The 15,820-nt window shown below is 38.4% G+C and overlaps 1 protein-coding gene across 1 annotated transcript; it reads left to right on the top strand.

The window, feature by feature from the left end:
* The first annotated feature begins 696 nt into the window (after window positions 1–696).
* On the top strand, window positions 697–14,678 carry LOC141427705 (uncharacterized). The gene is made up of 14 exons (XM_074087300.1): window positions 697–931; window positions 3,180–3,314; window positions 4,439–4,538; window positions 4,614–4,921; window positions 5,205–5,299; window positions 5,795–5,978; window positions 7,076–7,168; window positions 8,888–8,977; window positions 10,007–10,141; window positions 10,385–10,484; window positions 11,903–12,210; window positions 12,489–12,583; window positions 12,816–12,999; window positions 13,606–14,678. The coding sequence occupies exons 1-14, from the start codon at window positions 865–867 to the stop codon at window positions 13,734–13,736; spliced, it is 2,025 nt and encodes a 674-aa protein (XP_073943401.1). The 5' UTR covers window positions 697–864; the 3' UTR covers window positions 13,737–14,678.
* The last annotated feature ends 1,142 nt before the right edge of the window (window positions 14,679–15,820 follow it).

The following is a 15,820-nucleotide window of genomic DNA, read 5'->3' on the forward strand; positions in this document are numbered from 1 at the left end:
TTGAAATAACTTTTATTTGAAATTCTTTGTCACCCTTACCAATCGTTTAGTATATGTGCTTACAATCTCTTTCAAAACTTGTATCTATTTATGAGTAAAAAGTTTTCATTACCATACGCACAACAAAGTTGTGATGTGACTATTGACAAAGTGAGGGTTCTGAGTAAATTAAGTACCTATACATATAGACTACAAAATATTTTATATCTGTATATATAGGCAGGCGGGTGGCTGGACCAGGCACTTCAACGAGGACATGCGGCGGCAAGTACCAAGTGTCAGAAAAATACAAACAGATACTGTTATAAATAAAATAATCCATACTAATATTATAAATGCGAAAGTGTATTTGTATGTTTGTCTGTCTTTCACGTCGAAACGGAGCGACGGATCGACGTGATATTTGGCGTAGAGATAATTTATGGGCTAAAGACAGGCTACTTTTTGTCCCGAAAAAATGCGCAGTTCCCGAGGGAACGGCGCGCGATAACCGAATTCCAAGCGGACGAAGCCGCGGGCAAAAGCTAGTCATAAAATAAAATAGAAATAAAAGTATACATACATGTATATGCAAAGAATAATATTGTTAGTCTATCAAACTCGTACATATTGTGCAAAGTGCAAAAACTACTTTTCAATTATTTTTATTGTTCAATAGATAAGAACTTCTTTTATCTATAATGTATGAATTTCTAGCGTTTTTTATCATATTACATAAATCAATCGTCGGTAACGCAGATCAACATTACTTGTAGATTGTTATTAAACACGGGTCGTGGTGTTGCTTGCGCAAATTATTTTTCAGAAAAGTGGTGAAAAATCCCCTATAAAGCAAAGTGTATACACAATCACAAGAATTACGAAATGACATCCGTGCAAATCACAGAATTAACAAAGGAGACCGATGAGTTGCTGCGGAACCTCTACAAAGGTACCTACAGTACTACGAGTTTATAAATAGAAATACTTAGGTATTGTTGATTCTTTAAAAAATATGGCTTTGTCCATTGGAGGACAATTTTGCCAGTGTCTAGTAGGTTTTGCCGTTGTACCTACGGTAAAAAAAATCTAGAAAACGAAATATGAGAGGTAATGGTGGATGAACGACGACAGCGCGAATCCCGTTCATAAATATAAATTTTAAGATCACTGAAAACTGAGGCGCGGACCTTGCGATCGCATTTACCATCTCTTTCTATCCGTTATACTCTAAGCCGTTTGACTACGGTAGTGTAGTGGTTTGACAGAAAGAAGTGCTGAAAACGATTGCGATTCCAAGTGCGTCAGACAATATTATTGCATAATTTTGACTTAGATTTAAGTATATTCTTGTTTTGCTTTTAATTATTATTATTGAATTGAATTCTAATTTGACATTCAAAATTCAATTTTTTATTTTCTATTCTGGCTGACAATTTATTGTAATAAAGATTTATTTTTTTGTATACATTTGACGATGCTTTTGTGAATTTCTTGTAATTAACTGACATGTGTTTATAATTTTTTTTTTTCAAAAGGTAATAAATAAATCTAATCTAATCTAATCTAATCAATAAGGTCTCAGAGACCGGTATTACGTAACGTTTCTGAAACTCGCGACCGCAATCAAATGACAGTTTTTGTTTGCGAAATCTTTCATTAGATTGCGATCGCAAGCGTCAGGAACGTTAGACAATACGGCCTGTCGGACCTGCGAAGGTTTTGGGTGGCTTTCATCAAGTATATAAACACAATCAGCAAAATAAAAAAATATTTTGAAATTAGTATTTATTATTTTTCTGACTAAATTTTTTACATAATTTAATTAGTACGTGTGCCATAAATGTTAAGATTTTTAACAGAAAAAATAATTTCATTTACTTATTTGTATTAGGTATACAATTTTAAGATATGAACGGATCTGTGACATACCTACTAATACACGTAGGGCACTTAGGACATTCTGAAAAAGATAAAGTGAGTCTAATGAAAATGCCAGAGCGTTTAGGGTTTAGGAGATATTTCGACTTATTGTAGATGTTGATGTTTAACAGTGACGTAGTTAGTGGGTATCAGCCGCCCGGGCGGAAGTTGTTATTTGTGTCACATAAGGGAGCAAATTGGTATATTTACGGCGAGGGCGTACATTGAATTCAGAATGTAGCGAAGGATTGTACAAAGTAGAATCCTGAGCGCAATGAGGGATTCAAGTGTTAACGCCCAAGATGAAAATAATTTTGCTCCCGAGTGGCTCATACCACTATTCACACCGAGCAATAAGAAACTTGAAAAAAAAAACTAAATATAATTAAAAAACAACCAGCATAGAAAATGGCGTGGCTTTCCAATTATCAACTTCAAAAAAATGGCATTTGCAATAAAACACTTAGAAAAGCCTTGAACAGAAAAGTTGCACTTTGTTCCCTCTCGACAGGGAGGAAAAGTTACTTTTCTGAAGGAGAGGTGTGAAAAAAATTTTGCCGCCCTGTTGGTTAGGTTTAAAAAAACTATAGTACCTATACAAGATGCCATTATTGTACCATTCATTATAAAAGGGTATTCACCGATTTTGTCACAGTATAAGTAATGGAAAATTTCTTGTTCATTATAATCAGTCCGAATCGTAGGTGCGACCAAACAGTGAAATATATTATTATCTAGAGATTACTCAGTATTATTTATTATGGAATTTTGTCGGCCCCCACCCACCCAAAATTATTTGTTTTTATTCAGAATGTCGCACTTATTGACGTGACAGCTGACACAGAACGTTTCTCTCTCGTATTAAATTATTGCACGCATTTCATTGCTACTCGCTCGAAAAAAAACAAAAATGAATTAAGTACTCTCTGGTAGTTAATTCTAAATTAACAATTTCCAGTGCCGCTGTCATAATTATTTATACATTTTGAACGTACCCACACGTGCGTCGGTGGCACCTGTCCTGTGGAAGTCAGGTGGCAGTGAATGCGTTAACAATTAATCACGATCGGCTGGGTACTTAAAATCGTAATAAATAAACAAACAAACAAGCGTGGTCACTTTCGTATTTATAATATTAAGTAGTAAGAATGTATCCTATTATTTTTCCTTTATTTTTCAGAAAGAATAGGTAAGAGTTTTTAAATGGGAAATTTAATGATAACGTTACTCCTAGCTGTAATTATTGCGGCTGTAAAATGCACGTCATTGGTGAACAGGTCATTCTGAAGGATTCCTCCAGTTCGGCGCGGGGCGGTTCATTCTCCCGACGAGCTACCGGGAGCACGCGGCGCCCATGCGCGCCCTGCCGCTGCGCCCCGACGACGTCTGGGTCGCCACCTTCCCGCGATGCGGTAACAATCAATATAGACAAACGTAGAAATACGATTAACTTTGATTCTGATATCTTTAATCGTACGCCTATCGAACCACGACTTTGCACGATTGGTAGCGCGGTGAGAGATTTCTTTATTGCACGGTCAGGGCGCTTGCTGCCCTGTGGTTAAAAATCAGCGTACAGTCAAGGTCTAAAATATCTTTACACTACTACCTTGTCGCAGTCACTTCATGTTTGACTTTTCTATAAAATTGTCAGATGGCATACAGTGACAAGGTACTTAAGTGTAAATATATCTCTCACCTCGACTATACACGCAGGTATTTGGAAAACGCTGACTTGAGCTTTTTGCATGTTATCGTATAGCGGCCGTAAGGCATGCACTAGACGCCTCACGTGTTGAAGACCTACTCATCATAAGCCTGGATAGATAACTGCTCCCCCGGGGCTCTAGTAGGTACTGTAGGAACTAGGCTGTATACCGCTGGCAGGTGGTAAAACTGACCACCTGGCAGGTTAGATTAATCTAGTTTTGTATAAACTGATAGGTTTTTTTATTGTGTTTCTAGAATATAACTTTAAAACAGTTTGACAGCGGTATACATGCCGGAGCGCAGATTGCGCCCGATAGCCTTAGCGGCTGGTGCTATACTATGTAAATGTATTTTTAAGTTCTGAAATAAATCCAAATGATTGAAGAAGTTGTTTATTTTGAACTGAGTTTAAAGTCACGCGCGTTGATCCCCAGTACCTAAGCTCTTACCTAGTTACAGTCCCCACAGTACACTATAGTGTTTAACGCGGACTAACAGACGGATCACTGTTTAATACATACATTACATAATAATACGACGGGGATATGATTCTAGTTCTATAGTACTAGGGCTACTGTTGTACACGATAGGTAAGGTAAACGTCCGAGTGCTCGACACGCTAGTGCCCAATAAACGACACTTTGCTGTCATCTCTATTGCTAATGACATAAGATTAAAGATGCCAACTACTGGGACAGCGACGAGGACTCGTACGTTTAACTTACGGAATTATTAAATTCTCGTTCTAAACATTTACGTATTTTTGTTTCCCGTTCGTTTGAATTATTGCTTAATTTTTGATCTGCTGTATACTTGGTATTTTTAGGAACGACATGGACTCAAGAGTTGGTGTGGCTCGTGCAAAACAATTTAGATTACAAGAAAGCTGCTGAAATAAGTTTGCTTGAAAGATATCTGTTCATAGAGTAAGTGCAATGTATATATTGTATAGATCGGACACAAATCAAATCGTATCATGTAATGGATTATGTCAATTACAGATTGTTTACGTTCATGCACGAACAGCTGCCAGTATTCGAAGCTTTGGATTTAGACGGTGGTATGGGTGAAGTTATGAAGACCCCAGGATACATAATGGCGGAGAAGATGCCGTCTCCGCGGTTCATAAAAACTCATCTACCAATGTCTTTGCTGTCCCCAAATTTGCTTGACACCTCAAAGGTGGTCTACGTGGCGCGGGACCCGAGAGATGCCGCTGTCTCCTTCTACTACCACAACAAACGATTCAAGGGTCACGACTATGTCGGTGACTTTAAAAGTTATTGGGATCTGTTTCAGAAAGATTTAAGTAAGTTTACGGCAATAGAATACAATACAATAATTCTTTGTACACCATAAATAGTAAGCGATACAGAAACAGGTACACAGAGATATAGATCACAAGGTAAGCAATAGTCAGCCATATCGCTTAAGAGCGATCTCTTCCAGGCAAAAGGCTTTTTGTTCTTCTTAATTTAGGAAGTTTCACGAACTAGTTATTATTAAGGCGTCATTATTATTGCCACGTACTATTACCTATAGTCAAGTTTTTCAATGTACCTAATTTGCTGTACCTAATAAAACAATTTCAGTTCCGTGGTCGCCGTTCTGGGCGCATGTGAAGGAAGCGTGGGCGCTGCGCTACCACCCCAACATGCTGTTCATGTTCTACGAAGACATGCTTAAGGTTTGTTACATTTCAGATTTATAATACTGGACCTCCTGTTTGTTAAACATACCTCTCGGACATAATCTCAGACAGTTTAAATAAGTTTATTTTTTTTTCTTTTACATTTATAGTTTAAGACAGTATACAGTGCACTCATTCACTACTAATTTTATTATGCATCGACTCCCTGTCTGTATGCCACTAATTGACAAAGGCCTCTTCCTACTGTCGCCATTCTTCTCTATTATTGGCCACTCTTGTCCATGTGCTACCTGCAACGGCTTTAATGTCATCAACCCACCGTCTAAATGGTCTACCTCGTTTTCTCTTCTTGTGACTTGTGGGACATACCACTCGTAAAATGCAATGAGACCGAATTTATTGTCCGTATCATGCAGTTTTTCTGGGATGTTTATTATGTACCGTACCAACAAGTTTTCTTTGTAAAACCTTAATGAACCAAATGTGGTAATATAAATTAATTTACTTATTGTCTTTTTATAATTTCCATAGGACCTCCCGGCAGCCATCAAACGCGTGGCAAAATTCTTTCGTAAAACATATTCCGAACAGCAGATACGGACACTATGTGAACACTTGGACTTCAAAAATTTCAAAAATAATTCATCCGTTAATTTTGAAACAATGAATCACCCGCTGATTATCAATGAAGGTTCTGAAGCTTTTGTACGTCAAGGTAAGCTGAACTAAATTTAAGAATAGTAGGTAAAGCTAGAACGGCGATAAAATTCTGGGTCCATAACCTGTAATGAAACAAGGGGATGAGATGATATTCAAACTACTGTGACGAAACGCCCATACAGTTTATTTGGGTGTACTGCCTTTTCGGCGAAAATATGTTTCGAAAAAATTTCACTTAGCAACCAACCTTTCGCCAAAGTTTCATTTGGCAAACTAATATTTGGCATAACTTTACTTCACATTTTTTTTATTTCGCAACATTTTTACATTGCAAAATTTTACTTCATCACACATTTATGTGGCAAATAATTATGTAGCAAATGATTGGCTTAGGCAAATAACAAATTGTCAAATAACATTTGTGTTGGCTGACTGGCAGCCAATTATATAGAATATTAGTTTTTTAATGAAAAATATGATTTTGATATAGAGAACACGTCAGTTTTGAAAGCCAAATTGTTAAAAAAAATAATAGGTGCTAAATAAATTTATAATCCGATAATAATTTAATATAATTTATAATCCTAATACTTTTTACATTGCAAAGTTTATACTTCAATTTGATTTGTGCGAGCGAGCGAAGCGAGCGAGCAAGACGGTTCGGAACAGAAGCGACTTGGATAGTTTAGGTTCATCTTAGCCTTCGATGTTAGGTTTTTTTTTATAGCAGCCAGGATAAATGACACTAGAAAAGTAGGTTGGATGCCATTCAATAAGTTGCTAAGGTATGCCAATCAATACATTTCACGAAAACATAAATTACCTACCTACATCTTAAAAAAATTCCAGGGCATAATTTGCATACTTAATAATAATTTATCGAATCATTAGTTGGGAAATGATATCAGTGCGAAACGTTGAGTTGGGAAATAACATTTCGCCTAAATAAAAATATGGGATAAATAGTTTGGGAGTTAATAATTTGCTAAATATTTTTTGCCGATACATTAGTAAACCGTTTATTTGATACAGTAGTTCGAGGCCGACAAATACACGATCATGAAATCTCGGATACTCTTGCGAAATTCAATTTAATTACGGCCTTTTAGTCGAAATGTAACTATGAATGTGATTTGTCCGTGTGTTGTGTAGGCAAGGCGGGCGGCTGGGCCGAGCACTTCGACGAGGACATGCGGCGGCAGGCGCGGGAGTGGGTCGAGCGGCATCTGCAGGACACGGATCTACGCTTCCCCTAAACATAAGGATCACGCCTGGCAAGCATGCCTACTTATCTATCCCACCCATGTGAAATATAATTTTATGAGATTTTTAATAAAAGTTTTTTGTTGTATTATACCTTTCTTATATTACAAAATGCTGCAGGGCTACTACGAAACTCGAAACTTAAAGTTCGTGTCGTGCGGTCCCTCTGACACTTATACTATTTAATACGAGAGCGAGAGGGACGGTACGATACGAACTTCGAGTTTCGTAGTAGCCCTGCTGGAGCTAAGCACGAATTTAAGGACACGGCAAGAGTGATGAAAAATCAACGAGCGGTGGATGTGGATTTTAATTAAAAAAAAAGTTTATTGGCGGGAGGCTCCAATAGAGAGAGCTCTCTCCGGGCATGTGTTATCCTTGAGGACCGAAGTCCGAAGGAAGGTTTCACTATTGGAATGTATAAAAACGAAATTTCATCCAAATCTAAAAAAAAGTAATTTTAACAACTTTTTCTATAAACGCCCAAATAATGTTTATAATAAACTACGGGAAAAAAACGCTTGGGGAATGAAACTATTTCACTACAAAACCTTTCCAAATTAACATCAGGGCTAACATGTAAACGTTGTAGTGTAGACTGTAGACAAGTCAAGATGCCAATGTTCCGACTATACTGAACTATTGCCATATAAATAAGAACAATAGCGCCCTCTTGACAATAGTCATATATTTTTCGTTTACCTTTACAAAGTTATTTCTGCTGGTTTTTATGTACGGAACTCAGTGCACAATTCAGACTCACTGGGCCGGCGCTTTTAACACTGGTACAAACATTGCTGTGTAGGTACCTATGTCGGCGGCCGACCGTAAAATCCGCCAGATTACGAAATTCTTGGGCATATCGTGAAATGGCGCCATTTCATGATATGCATAAAAGTTGGCCAGGCATACCATGATGTGCCTGAAAAACAATACGGCAGATCGATTAGAGCAACGCATTTGTCGATATGCTATAGCGGGCACATCGTGATATGTCGAAAAAAATAAAAATTTAGGTACGACGAGCGAAGCGAGAAATTGTTAGTAGGAATTGTGACCACAACGCATCAAAGAGTATATAATCAATCAAAGAGTATATAATCAATGAGCCGAGCGAGCGAAGCGAGCGTGCAGCGGCTGCAGCCGGCGAAGTGCCAGAACCGATATGGCGGCGTTTCATGATACTTATGCCTAGGAATTTCATGATTTGCCTAAGCTGGCCAAATGATGAAATTGCGGCGTTTCATGATATGCCAAGGAATTTCATGATCTGCCTAAACGTCACTAGGCAAATCGTTAAACGGTGAGTTTTGAACGATATGGCTCATGTCCCTTAGCCAATTCATGAAATGGCGCCATTTCACGATATCCCTAGGAATTTCGTGATCTGGCGGATTTTACGATCGGCCGCCGACGCGCAAATTGTGATATCGCTATTAAAAGTATAATAACCCTGCTGCGTAGGTACGTAAGTATTTTTATCTTAGCTGATTGCGTGCATTGTTCTCGTATATTCCGATTAACTTTTTACTCGGGCGTACATTAACCGCATCCCTCATAGCCTGATTAAAAACAAGTAACAGATTGAAAACGTTAGGAACCACTGGCCCCGAACCCACTGGCTTTGGGAGCGCAACCGTCAAGTGATAGCAAGTGGATGGTGAAATCAATTGATTAGTTGAATCGTAATTTTGTTCTGAGAAAGTTTTTTTTTTGCCATGGCCACGTCTGAAGTAGAAATTCGTAACTTATCATCGGACACCGTGGATTTGCTGCGAACATTATTTAAAGGTATTTTTTAGGAGTTATCCGAGATTTTTTATGTACTTATTAATGGTTATACATAGGCTTGATTCATTATAAGTGGTTCACCCTCACTAGACCGAATATCATAAAAGCTAATTTCACTAGGCATACCAACGTTAGATATAATTTTCATTAGCCCTAATATTATGACAGCTAAACTTGTATGTCTGAATTCCTTACTAGACCTAAAGTTTTACATCCTAATGGTTACTTGTACTAAGCATTAAATTAATGCTCTAATATTACTAAAACTAATAATGATTATTCCTAATGATTAATAGACCTAAAGTTATGAACCCTAATGTCTACTTGTACTAAATATTTAATGCTCTAATATTACTTAAACTAATAATGATTATTCCTAAAGATTAATAGACCTAAAGTTATGAACCCTAATGTATACTTGTACTAAAGATAAAATAAATTTCGGTTTGGAGCAGAAGCGACTCGGATAGGTTAGGTTCAGTTTTTTTTTAATAGCAACCAAGATAACTCCCACTACGAAAGTAGGTTGGATGGATGCCATTCAATATGTTGCTAAATTAAGGTGTTCCAATCAATACTATTGACGAATTTTAATTTTTTAGCTTTTTGATGTTAGGGCTAGTGAATTTAGGTACAACGTAAATTCGGAATGTTAAAATTAGGGCTAATGAATAGTTAGGAAAATAAAAAAATCGGCTTTTTAATTTTAGGGCTAATGAAATTAGTGATAGTGAAAATCGGATTAAAAGTTTTCGGGCTACCATAGGAGAACCATTATAAGTACCTACTTTCTTATTCTTCACTGCCTACATCTCGATCTACCTACATCTGCTGGTGTTTGGCAGGCACTTGGAATCAAAATAAGCTAAAATTGTTAGCCCTATGAGACTCGAACGGGTGTATAGCTGCACAATCCACCATCCGTTTCTTGTCCAACCGAGACAGGTAGAAATAAAGACTGGTTTTTCTGGTTGCCCCATCTCATCACCCCGCATTTGTGACACGTCCTGATCACGTCCAGGTTTCCAGGTCATTCGGAAGGGTTCCTCCGGTTCGGTCCCGGCGGCTACGTGCTGCCGGCGAGCTATGCGGCACACGCCGACGCGCTGCGCCGCATGCCGCTGCGACATGACGACACGTGGATCGTCACCTGCCCGCGCTCAGGTATACTCAACTCAATCCTCAGCCCACGACAAGTCGAGGCCTTTTCAAGAATATTAAGTACATAGAAAACTTTGTTTGATAAGCATGACATGATAATTTGAGAGAAATAAACTTTATTGTTTCCCTATTTTACAGTCCTAAAAACCAAGAGATGCGAATTGTGAACACTAATACGACGCATAATCGTTACGTATGGTCATGTGTAGAGGCAAAAATTAACGAATTTTAAATTTTAATTTAAAGGGACAACCCTCGCTCAGGAAATGGTTTGGTTATTGAAAAATAGCCTAGACTATGACGCGGCTCGCAGAACCGCTTTACATGACCGCTACAATTTTATTGAGTGAGTACTCTTGACCTTATATACTTTGCTAGCACACCCCACCAAAGAACCTAACCATTACAATCTTGTCTGCTGACATAATGAGACAGTGCAGTAAAAGTGAGTAAAAGAGTGGCAAGATTAAAGTACGTCCTTTTAACACGTTGGCAGCCCACCGCACTTCACCTAAACTCTCAGGCCAAATACAAATTTAGTGATTACCCCGGTGATGCTCACAGCATCGCCCTATTACTGAGGTAATAATAAGAAACCCCCAAGAGAATCCATATGCTCGTATGCGTTATGCTCATGGCCATACAGAGAATATTACTAAACGTACCTTATTTGATCCGTGCCAAAGTCAATTTCAAATTGTAATTTGGTTAAACTAACTGTTGCCCGCCCTGAATCCGGTCTACGGAGAATTCGGTCATCTCTATCATCTTCTTCACTTCTCCGAAATGATATACATATCTTCTTACTAACTTCCTTTTATACCAACGACGTTGGAATGTAAGGGTTGCTATATTTAAGTATATAATAGTAGATTGTTCAACAAGGGACTAAAACAAGCCGTAATGACACGAGATGTGATATTTAGAGATGGCTATAGTTCCAGTTCCAGTGGCATTTAAATTGTAGAGGGGGGCTCGATTTTAATGAAAGTTTGCACTTTAAAATTGAATATTTCGCAAACAAATCACTGAATCGAAAAAACCCCTAATGGTTTTAAAAGACCTATCCAACGATACCCCACAATATGGGGTTGAATGAGATAAAAAAATTAGCCCCACTTTGCACTATGGGAGGCACCCAAAAAAAATTTTTTTTTAAATTTTTTATTGTACCATTCTGTCGGCATTTTTTTTATTCGACTGGATGGAAAACGAGCAAGTGGGTCTCCTGATGGTTAGAGTTCACCACCGCCCAAAAATACCGGCAACACCAGTGGTATTGCAGATGCGTAGCCAACCTAGAGGCCTAAGAGCCAGTAGTTTCATCGGCTGTCTTACTCTCCACGCCGAAACACAACAGTGCAAGCACTGCTGCTTCACGGCAGGGTTAGTGAGCAAGATGGTGGTAGCAATCCGGGCGGATCTTGCACAAGGTCCCACCACCTGCATAGTTTACATATATGTATATCCGTGCAAAGTTACAGCTTTCTAGCATTTATAGTCCCTAAGCAAAGCCGCGGACGGACGGACAGACAGACAGACATGGCGAAACTATAAGGGTTCGGTTTTTGCCATTTTGGCTCCGGAACCCTAAAAAGGAGCTTTAGTCCCGAAATGCAGAGACTAAAGTAACATTTTATGAGCATGAGAAGTGATGTATAATTATATGTGTATTTGGATCACGTTTTTATTTTGTAACATAGTTTTAGTTTTGTGTAGCATTTTCTTTATTAATTTCGCTTCAACTTATGTCTCACATTTCAGGGTATTTTCTTTCCGGCATGAACAAGTGCAGAATCCCGATCTGCTAAACTTAAATAGCAAAATTATGGAGAAACTAGCACGACCAGGTTACAAGTCAGTGGAGACGGCTGCCTCCCCACGGTTCTTGAAGTCCCATCTGCCACTCTCGTTGCTGCCACCGGCGCTGCTCGACACCTGCAAGTTAATTTACATGACGCGCGACCCCAGGGACGTCGCCGTCTCATACTACCACCTTAGTAGACTTATGAAGTTCCACGATTATGTTGGAGACTTTAAATCTTTTTGGGACTTGTTTATTGAAGACGCAGGTATGACTGATTTAAATGGCAGGACATTATGTGAAAAATCTGAAATTGTGATCATAAACACGGACCATCGTTCTAGTTAGACTACGTAATGTAGCCCAAAAGCTTCAGCTATACAACCCCACCCGGCCCTCCTCTATATACGCCTATGCGAACGGGGAAAGATACGGGTGAATAGAAAATACGATGATAGGTATATTTTGATCGTGTAGGTAATGATACTAATGATAATACTTAAGGTTATAAAAGTAAGTTTATCTTTTCGACACCTTATTTTCCAGTGCCTTACGCCCCGTTCTTCAGTCACGTCAAAGAGGCGTGGGCGCAGCGCGATCACCCGAACATGCTCTTCATGTTCTACGAAGACGTTATAAAGGTATATTATTTACAAATATTATAAGTATTCTAATCGTGACCAGCTCAAAAATTCTTAATACCTACCTAATGGATCCCGACCGACTGTTGAACTTTAAGTTAGCTACAACAGAGTTCTAGACCACTAGACTTGCTTTCGTATTTTTAGTATTTTTAAGACAATCAGGTTTCTTGATTTTTTAAAAACATGTACTGAGTAAAGGTATCGGTTAATATTTATATTTTGTTGCCAGGACAAACAAGCTGCTATTCGTCGCGTTTCCAACTTTTTCGGAAGGGAATACTCCGAAGATGAAGTGATGAAACTCTGTGAACATCTTGATATCAGTAATTTTAAAACCAATGATTCGGTTAACTTTGCCTCGGCTAAATTTGCCGCCATGCGGAACAATGACGCAGAGCCGTTTATTCGCAAAGGTTCGTGTTCGTATGTAAATAAGTAAGCAAGGATCGTAAAGTGCGAGCTAAGTAAATCGATTGAAATGACATATTATGTCAATTATGACAAGCACTTCAATTAATTAAGCTCGCATTTTATGAATCCTGTAAATAAGTAACACAGCTGATTCGCGTTGTCATCGTTCATCCACCATTACTTCTCATATTTCGTTTCTATTTTTTTAACGTACAACGGCAAAACCTACTAGAAACTGGCAAAATTGTCCTCCAATGGACCTCCAACAACAACAAGTACCTCAGTTAGAGATAAGTCTAGGTACCCTACTACGTTTACGGTCGTGCTCAGACGGGGGTTAAAATGGCAAAAATCTCTGTAAGTGTAATGAAATGTTTACCAGTAGGTATAATGAAATGAAAATAAAAGTAGCATAAGGAAGTTATATTTGGAATATTGTGAAAATCATTATAATATTGTGTTGTAACGTTATCACAGATGAGTATAGGAATGAAATGATTTCATTGCACGTAATCTGTGTTTACATACGTTCACCAATTTAATATAAGTACTGCACTAACCAATAACTATAAAGGTAGGAAGTTTAAAATTGACTTTGTATTGCGCAGGAGTAGCGGGCAGCTGGTATGCATCTTTCGATGTAGGCATGCGAGAGCAAGCGGCACGTTGGATGCGGCACAACCTCGCCGGCACTGACCTTCGCTTCCCGAACGAAGTGAGTCTACCGAGTGACGAGTGAGCGAAGCGCCGTGCTACTCGGCGTCGGTGCTACAGGCCGGGGTGTTACTTATTCTCTAAATAACAAACGTCTCCTGCGGATTCAGTGCTACACTCGATTGATAAGGACCGTAGCTTGACCTGTTCACTCGTAAGCATTATGCGGAACCAGTGTTTCGATTTTGATCATTACACGACCAACGTTGAGACACATAACTCCGTATAATGCCTACAAGCAAACTAATCAAATTAAGATTTTGTATTCGATGAATAGAATATGCGGACGAGATTCATTTGAGAGAGAGAAGAGTGAGCCATCACAAAAGTAGCCGCAGAGAGGTGGTAGGCTGGCGGCGCCCTGACTGCGATGCCGACCTTCGCTACCCGAGCGAAGCAAGCAAGCAATGAAGTGCCTACTAGCCGCGCCACAGCCATGGTAAACCGCTGCTCCGCTGAGCTGATTCATAGCGCGCAGGGGGGTTTATGAATGCTGTGACGACGCGATTCCATCTCACCAATTAGGGCTTGCATTCGAATATTCGAATAATTCTAATATTAAAATGGTTCGAATCTTCGAATATAAAACTTGCGATATTCGAATATTCGACCAATTTCCGGAACGCCAAACTCTGAACTTTGTACGTACAAAATATAACATTCAAAGTACCTACGCGCGCAAGTCTCGCGATGGTTCCGCCCGGCCCAACATGATTCGTCGTAGCACCAATACAATTAACACCACCCGTTGTTATTTAGTTTGACAAATTTAAATTATTAAATTTATTAAGTCCATTTACCTATTTAGTCCTGTAATATATGTACATATATATCCATAATAGTGTGGTTACCAAATATAAGGTTTCGTATTTTGACTTCTGAACATAGTTTCATCTCTTTTAATGTCGACTGTAGCGCATGTAATTAAACACTTACGTAGGTGCTATGTCTACGTAATTATAGCAATTATCTGGCTTTTTATTTTACCCTCCTCATACTTTTATTTTAAAGAGACTATTCAAAATTCAAGTGGCAAGTCTTCAAGACATCAAGTAGGTACCCAGTGTAGCTCACAAGCGTTTTGCCCGCCCGTTCCAGTGTGTTATGAATATTGATGCATACAAACGATGGCCCGTTTCTACTAATATAAGGATGAATACTTCACTTATAAAAGATAAACTACTTGTATCAGAAGTTGACGCAAATAGTTATTATATGCATCAATATTCATAACACACTGGAACGGGCGGGCAAAACGCTCGTGCGTGAGCCAGACCCACCTACCTACTTACATTTTTCGTGAAAAAAAGACACGTGTATCTAATTAAAAATTAAGGTGGGTTTATATAGGCTCTATTCTTAAGCCATATCTGTTTTACAAGCTTTTATTTAGTTTCACCTAGCCCGTTGTCTGTCTGTCTGAAGTCAAAACTTGCAAATTAAATTCGACCAACTTCCAGTAGTCGAATTGACTTGAAATTTGGCATACTTATGTAAATTGCATGATAATACAATAATCTGGCAGTGACACCTGGTAGTCTGGCCAGGATCGTCTCCGCAGGGCGGAACTCTTCAACGGTTAATGGCATCGACTTGGAATTTGGTATGCGAATGTAGTTTTAGTGAAAATGCTAGTAAAGTTGACAAAACGTACAATCAGCAAAAAAAGCTTGTATTAAAAATGTTTTTTTTACCAAAAACCTATTTTTGTATTTAGATATTATAATAAATAAGGCAATATACACACAATATACAATAGGTGGCAAGTATACTCTTAGAGGTATGTAAACTCATTATTGTACAAAATAAGTAACAAACACAATTGACAGACATTGAGATAATAATGCACAAAGGCGAACTTACAGGCAAGTATGTATATACAATACAAGTTATTGCGTTGCCTCAAATACCAATGTAAAATTATGCCTACCGAATTTTTTACAATTCTTATCCCAACAAAAACATACTGTAGCAAACGTGCCAAGTCTTGCTTAAGATAATTAGCTAATAATAAATAGTGTTAAGACTAGAAGATGGATTTAAGAAAAAAGTACATAATTTTGGCCAAAATCTAACCTTATGTATATCTTTATGATCGGCACAAGCCGA

Source organism: Choristoneura fumiferana, chromosome 5 (genome assembly GCF_025370935.1).
Source record: "Choristoneura fumiferana chromosome 5, NRCan_CFum_1, whole genome shotgun sequence".
NCBI classification, from domain to species: domain Eukaryota; kingdom Metazoa; phylum Arthropoda; class Insecta; order Lepidoptera; family Tortricidae; genus Choristoneura; species Choristoneura fumiferana.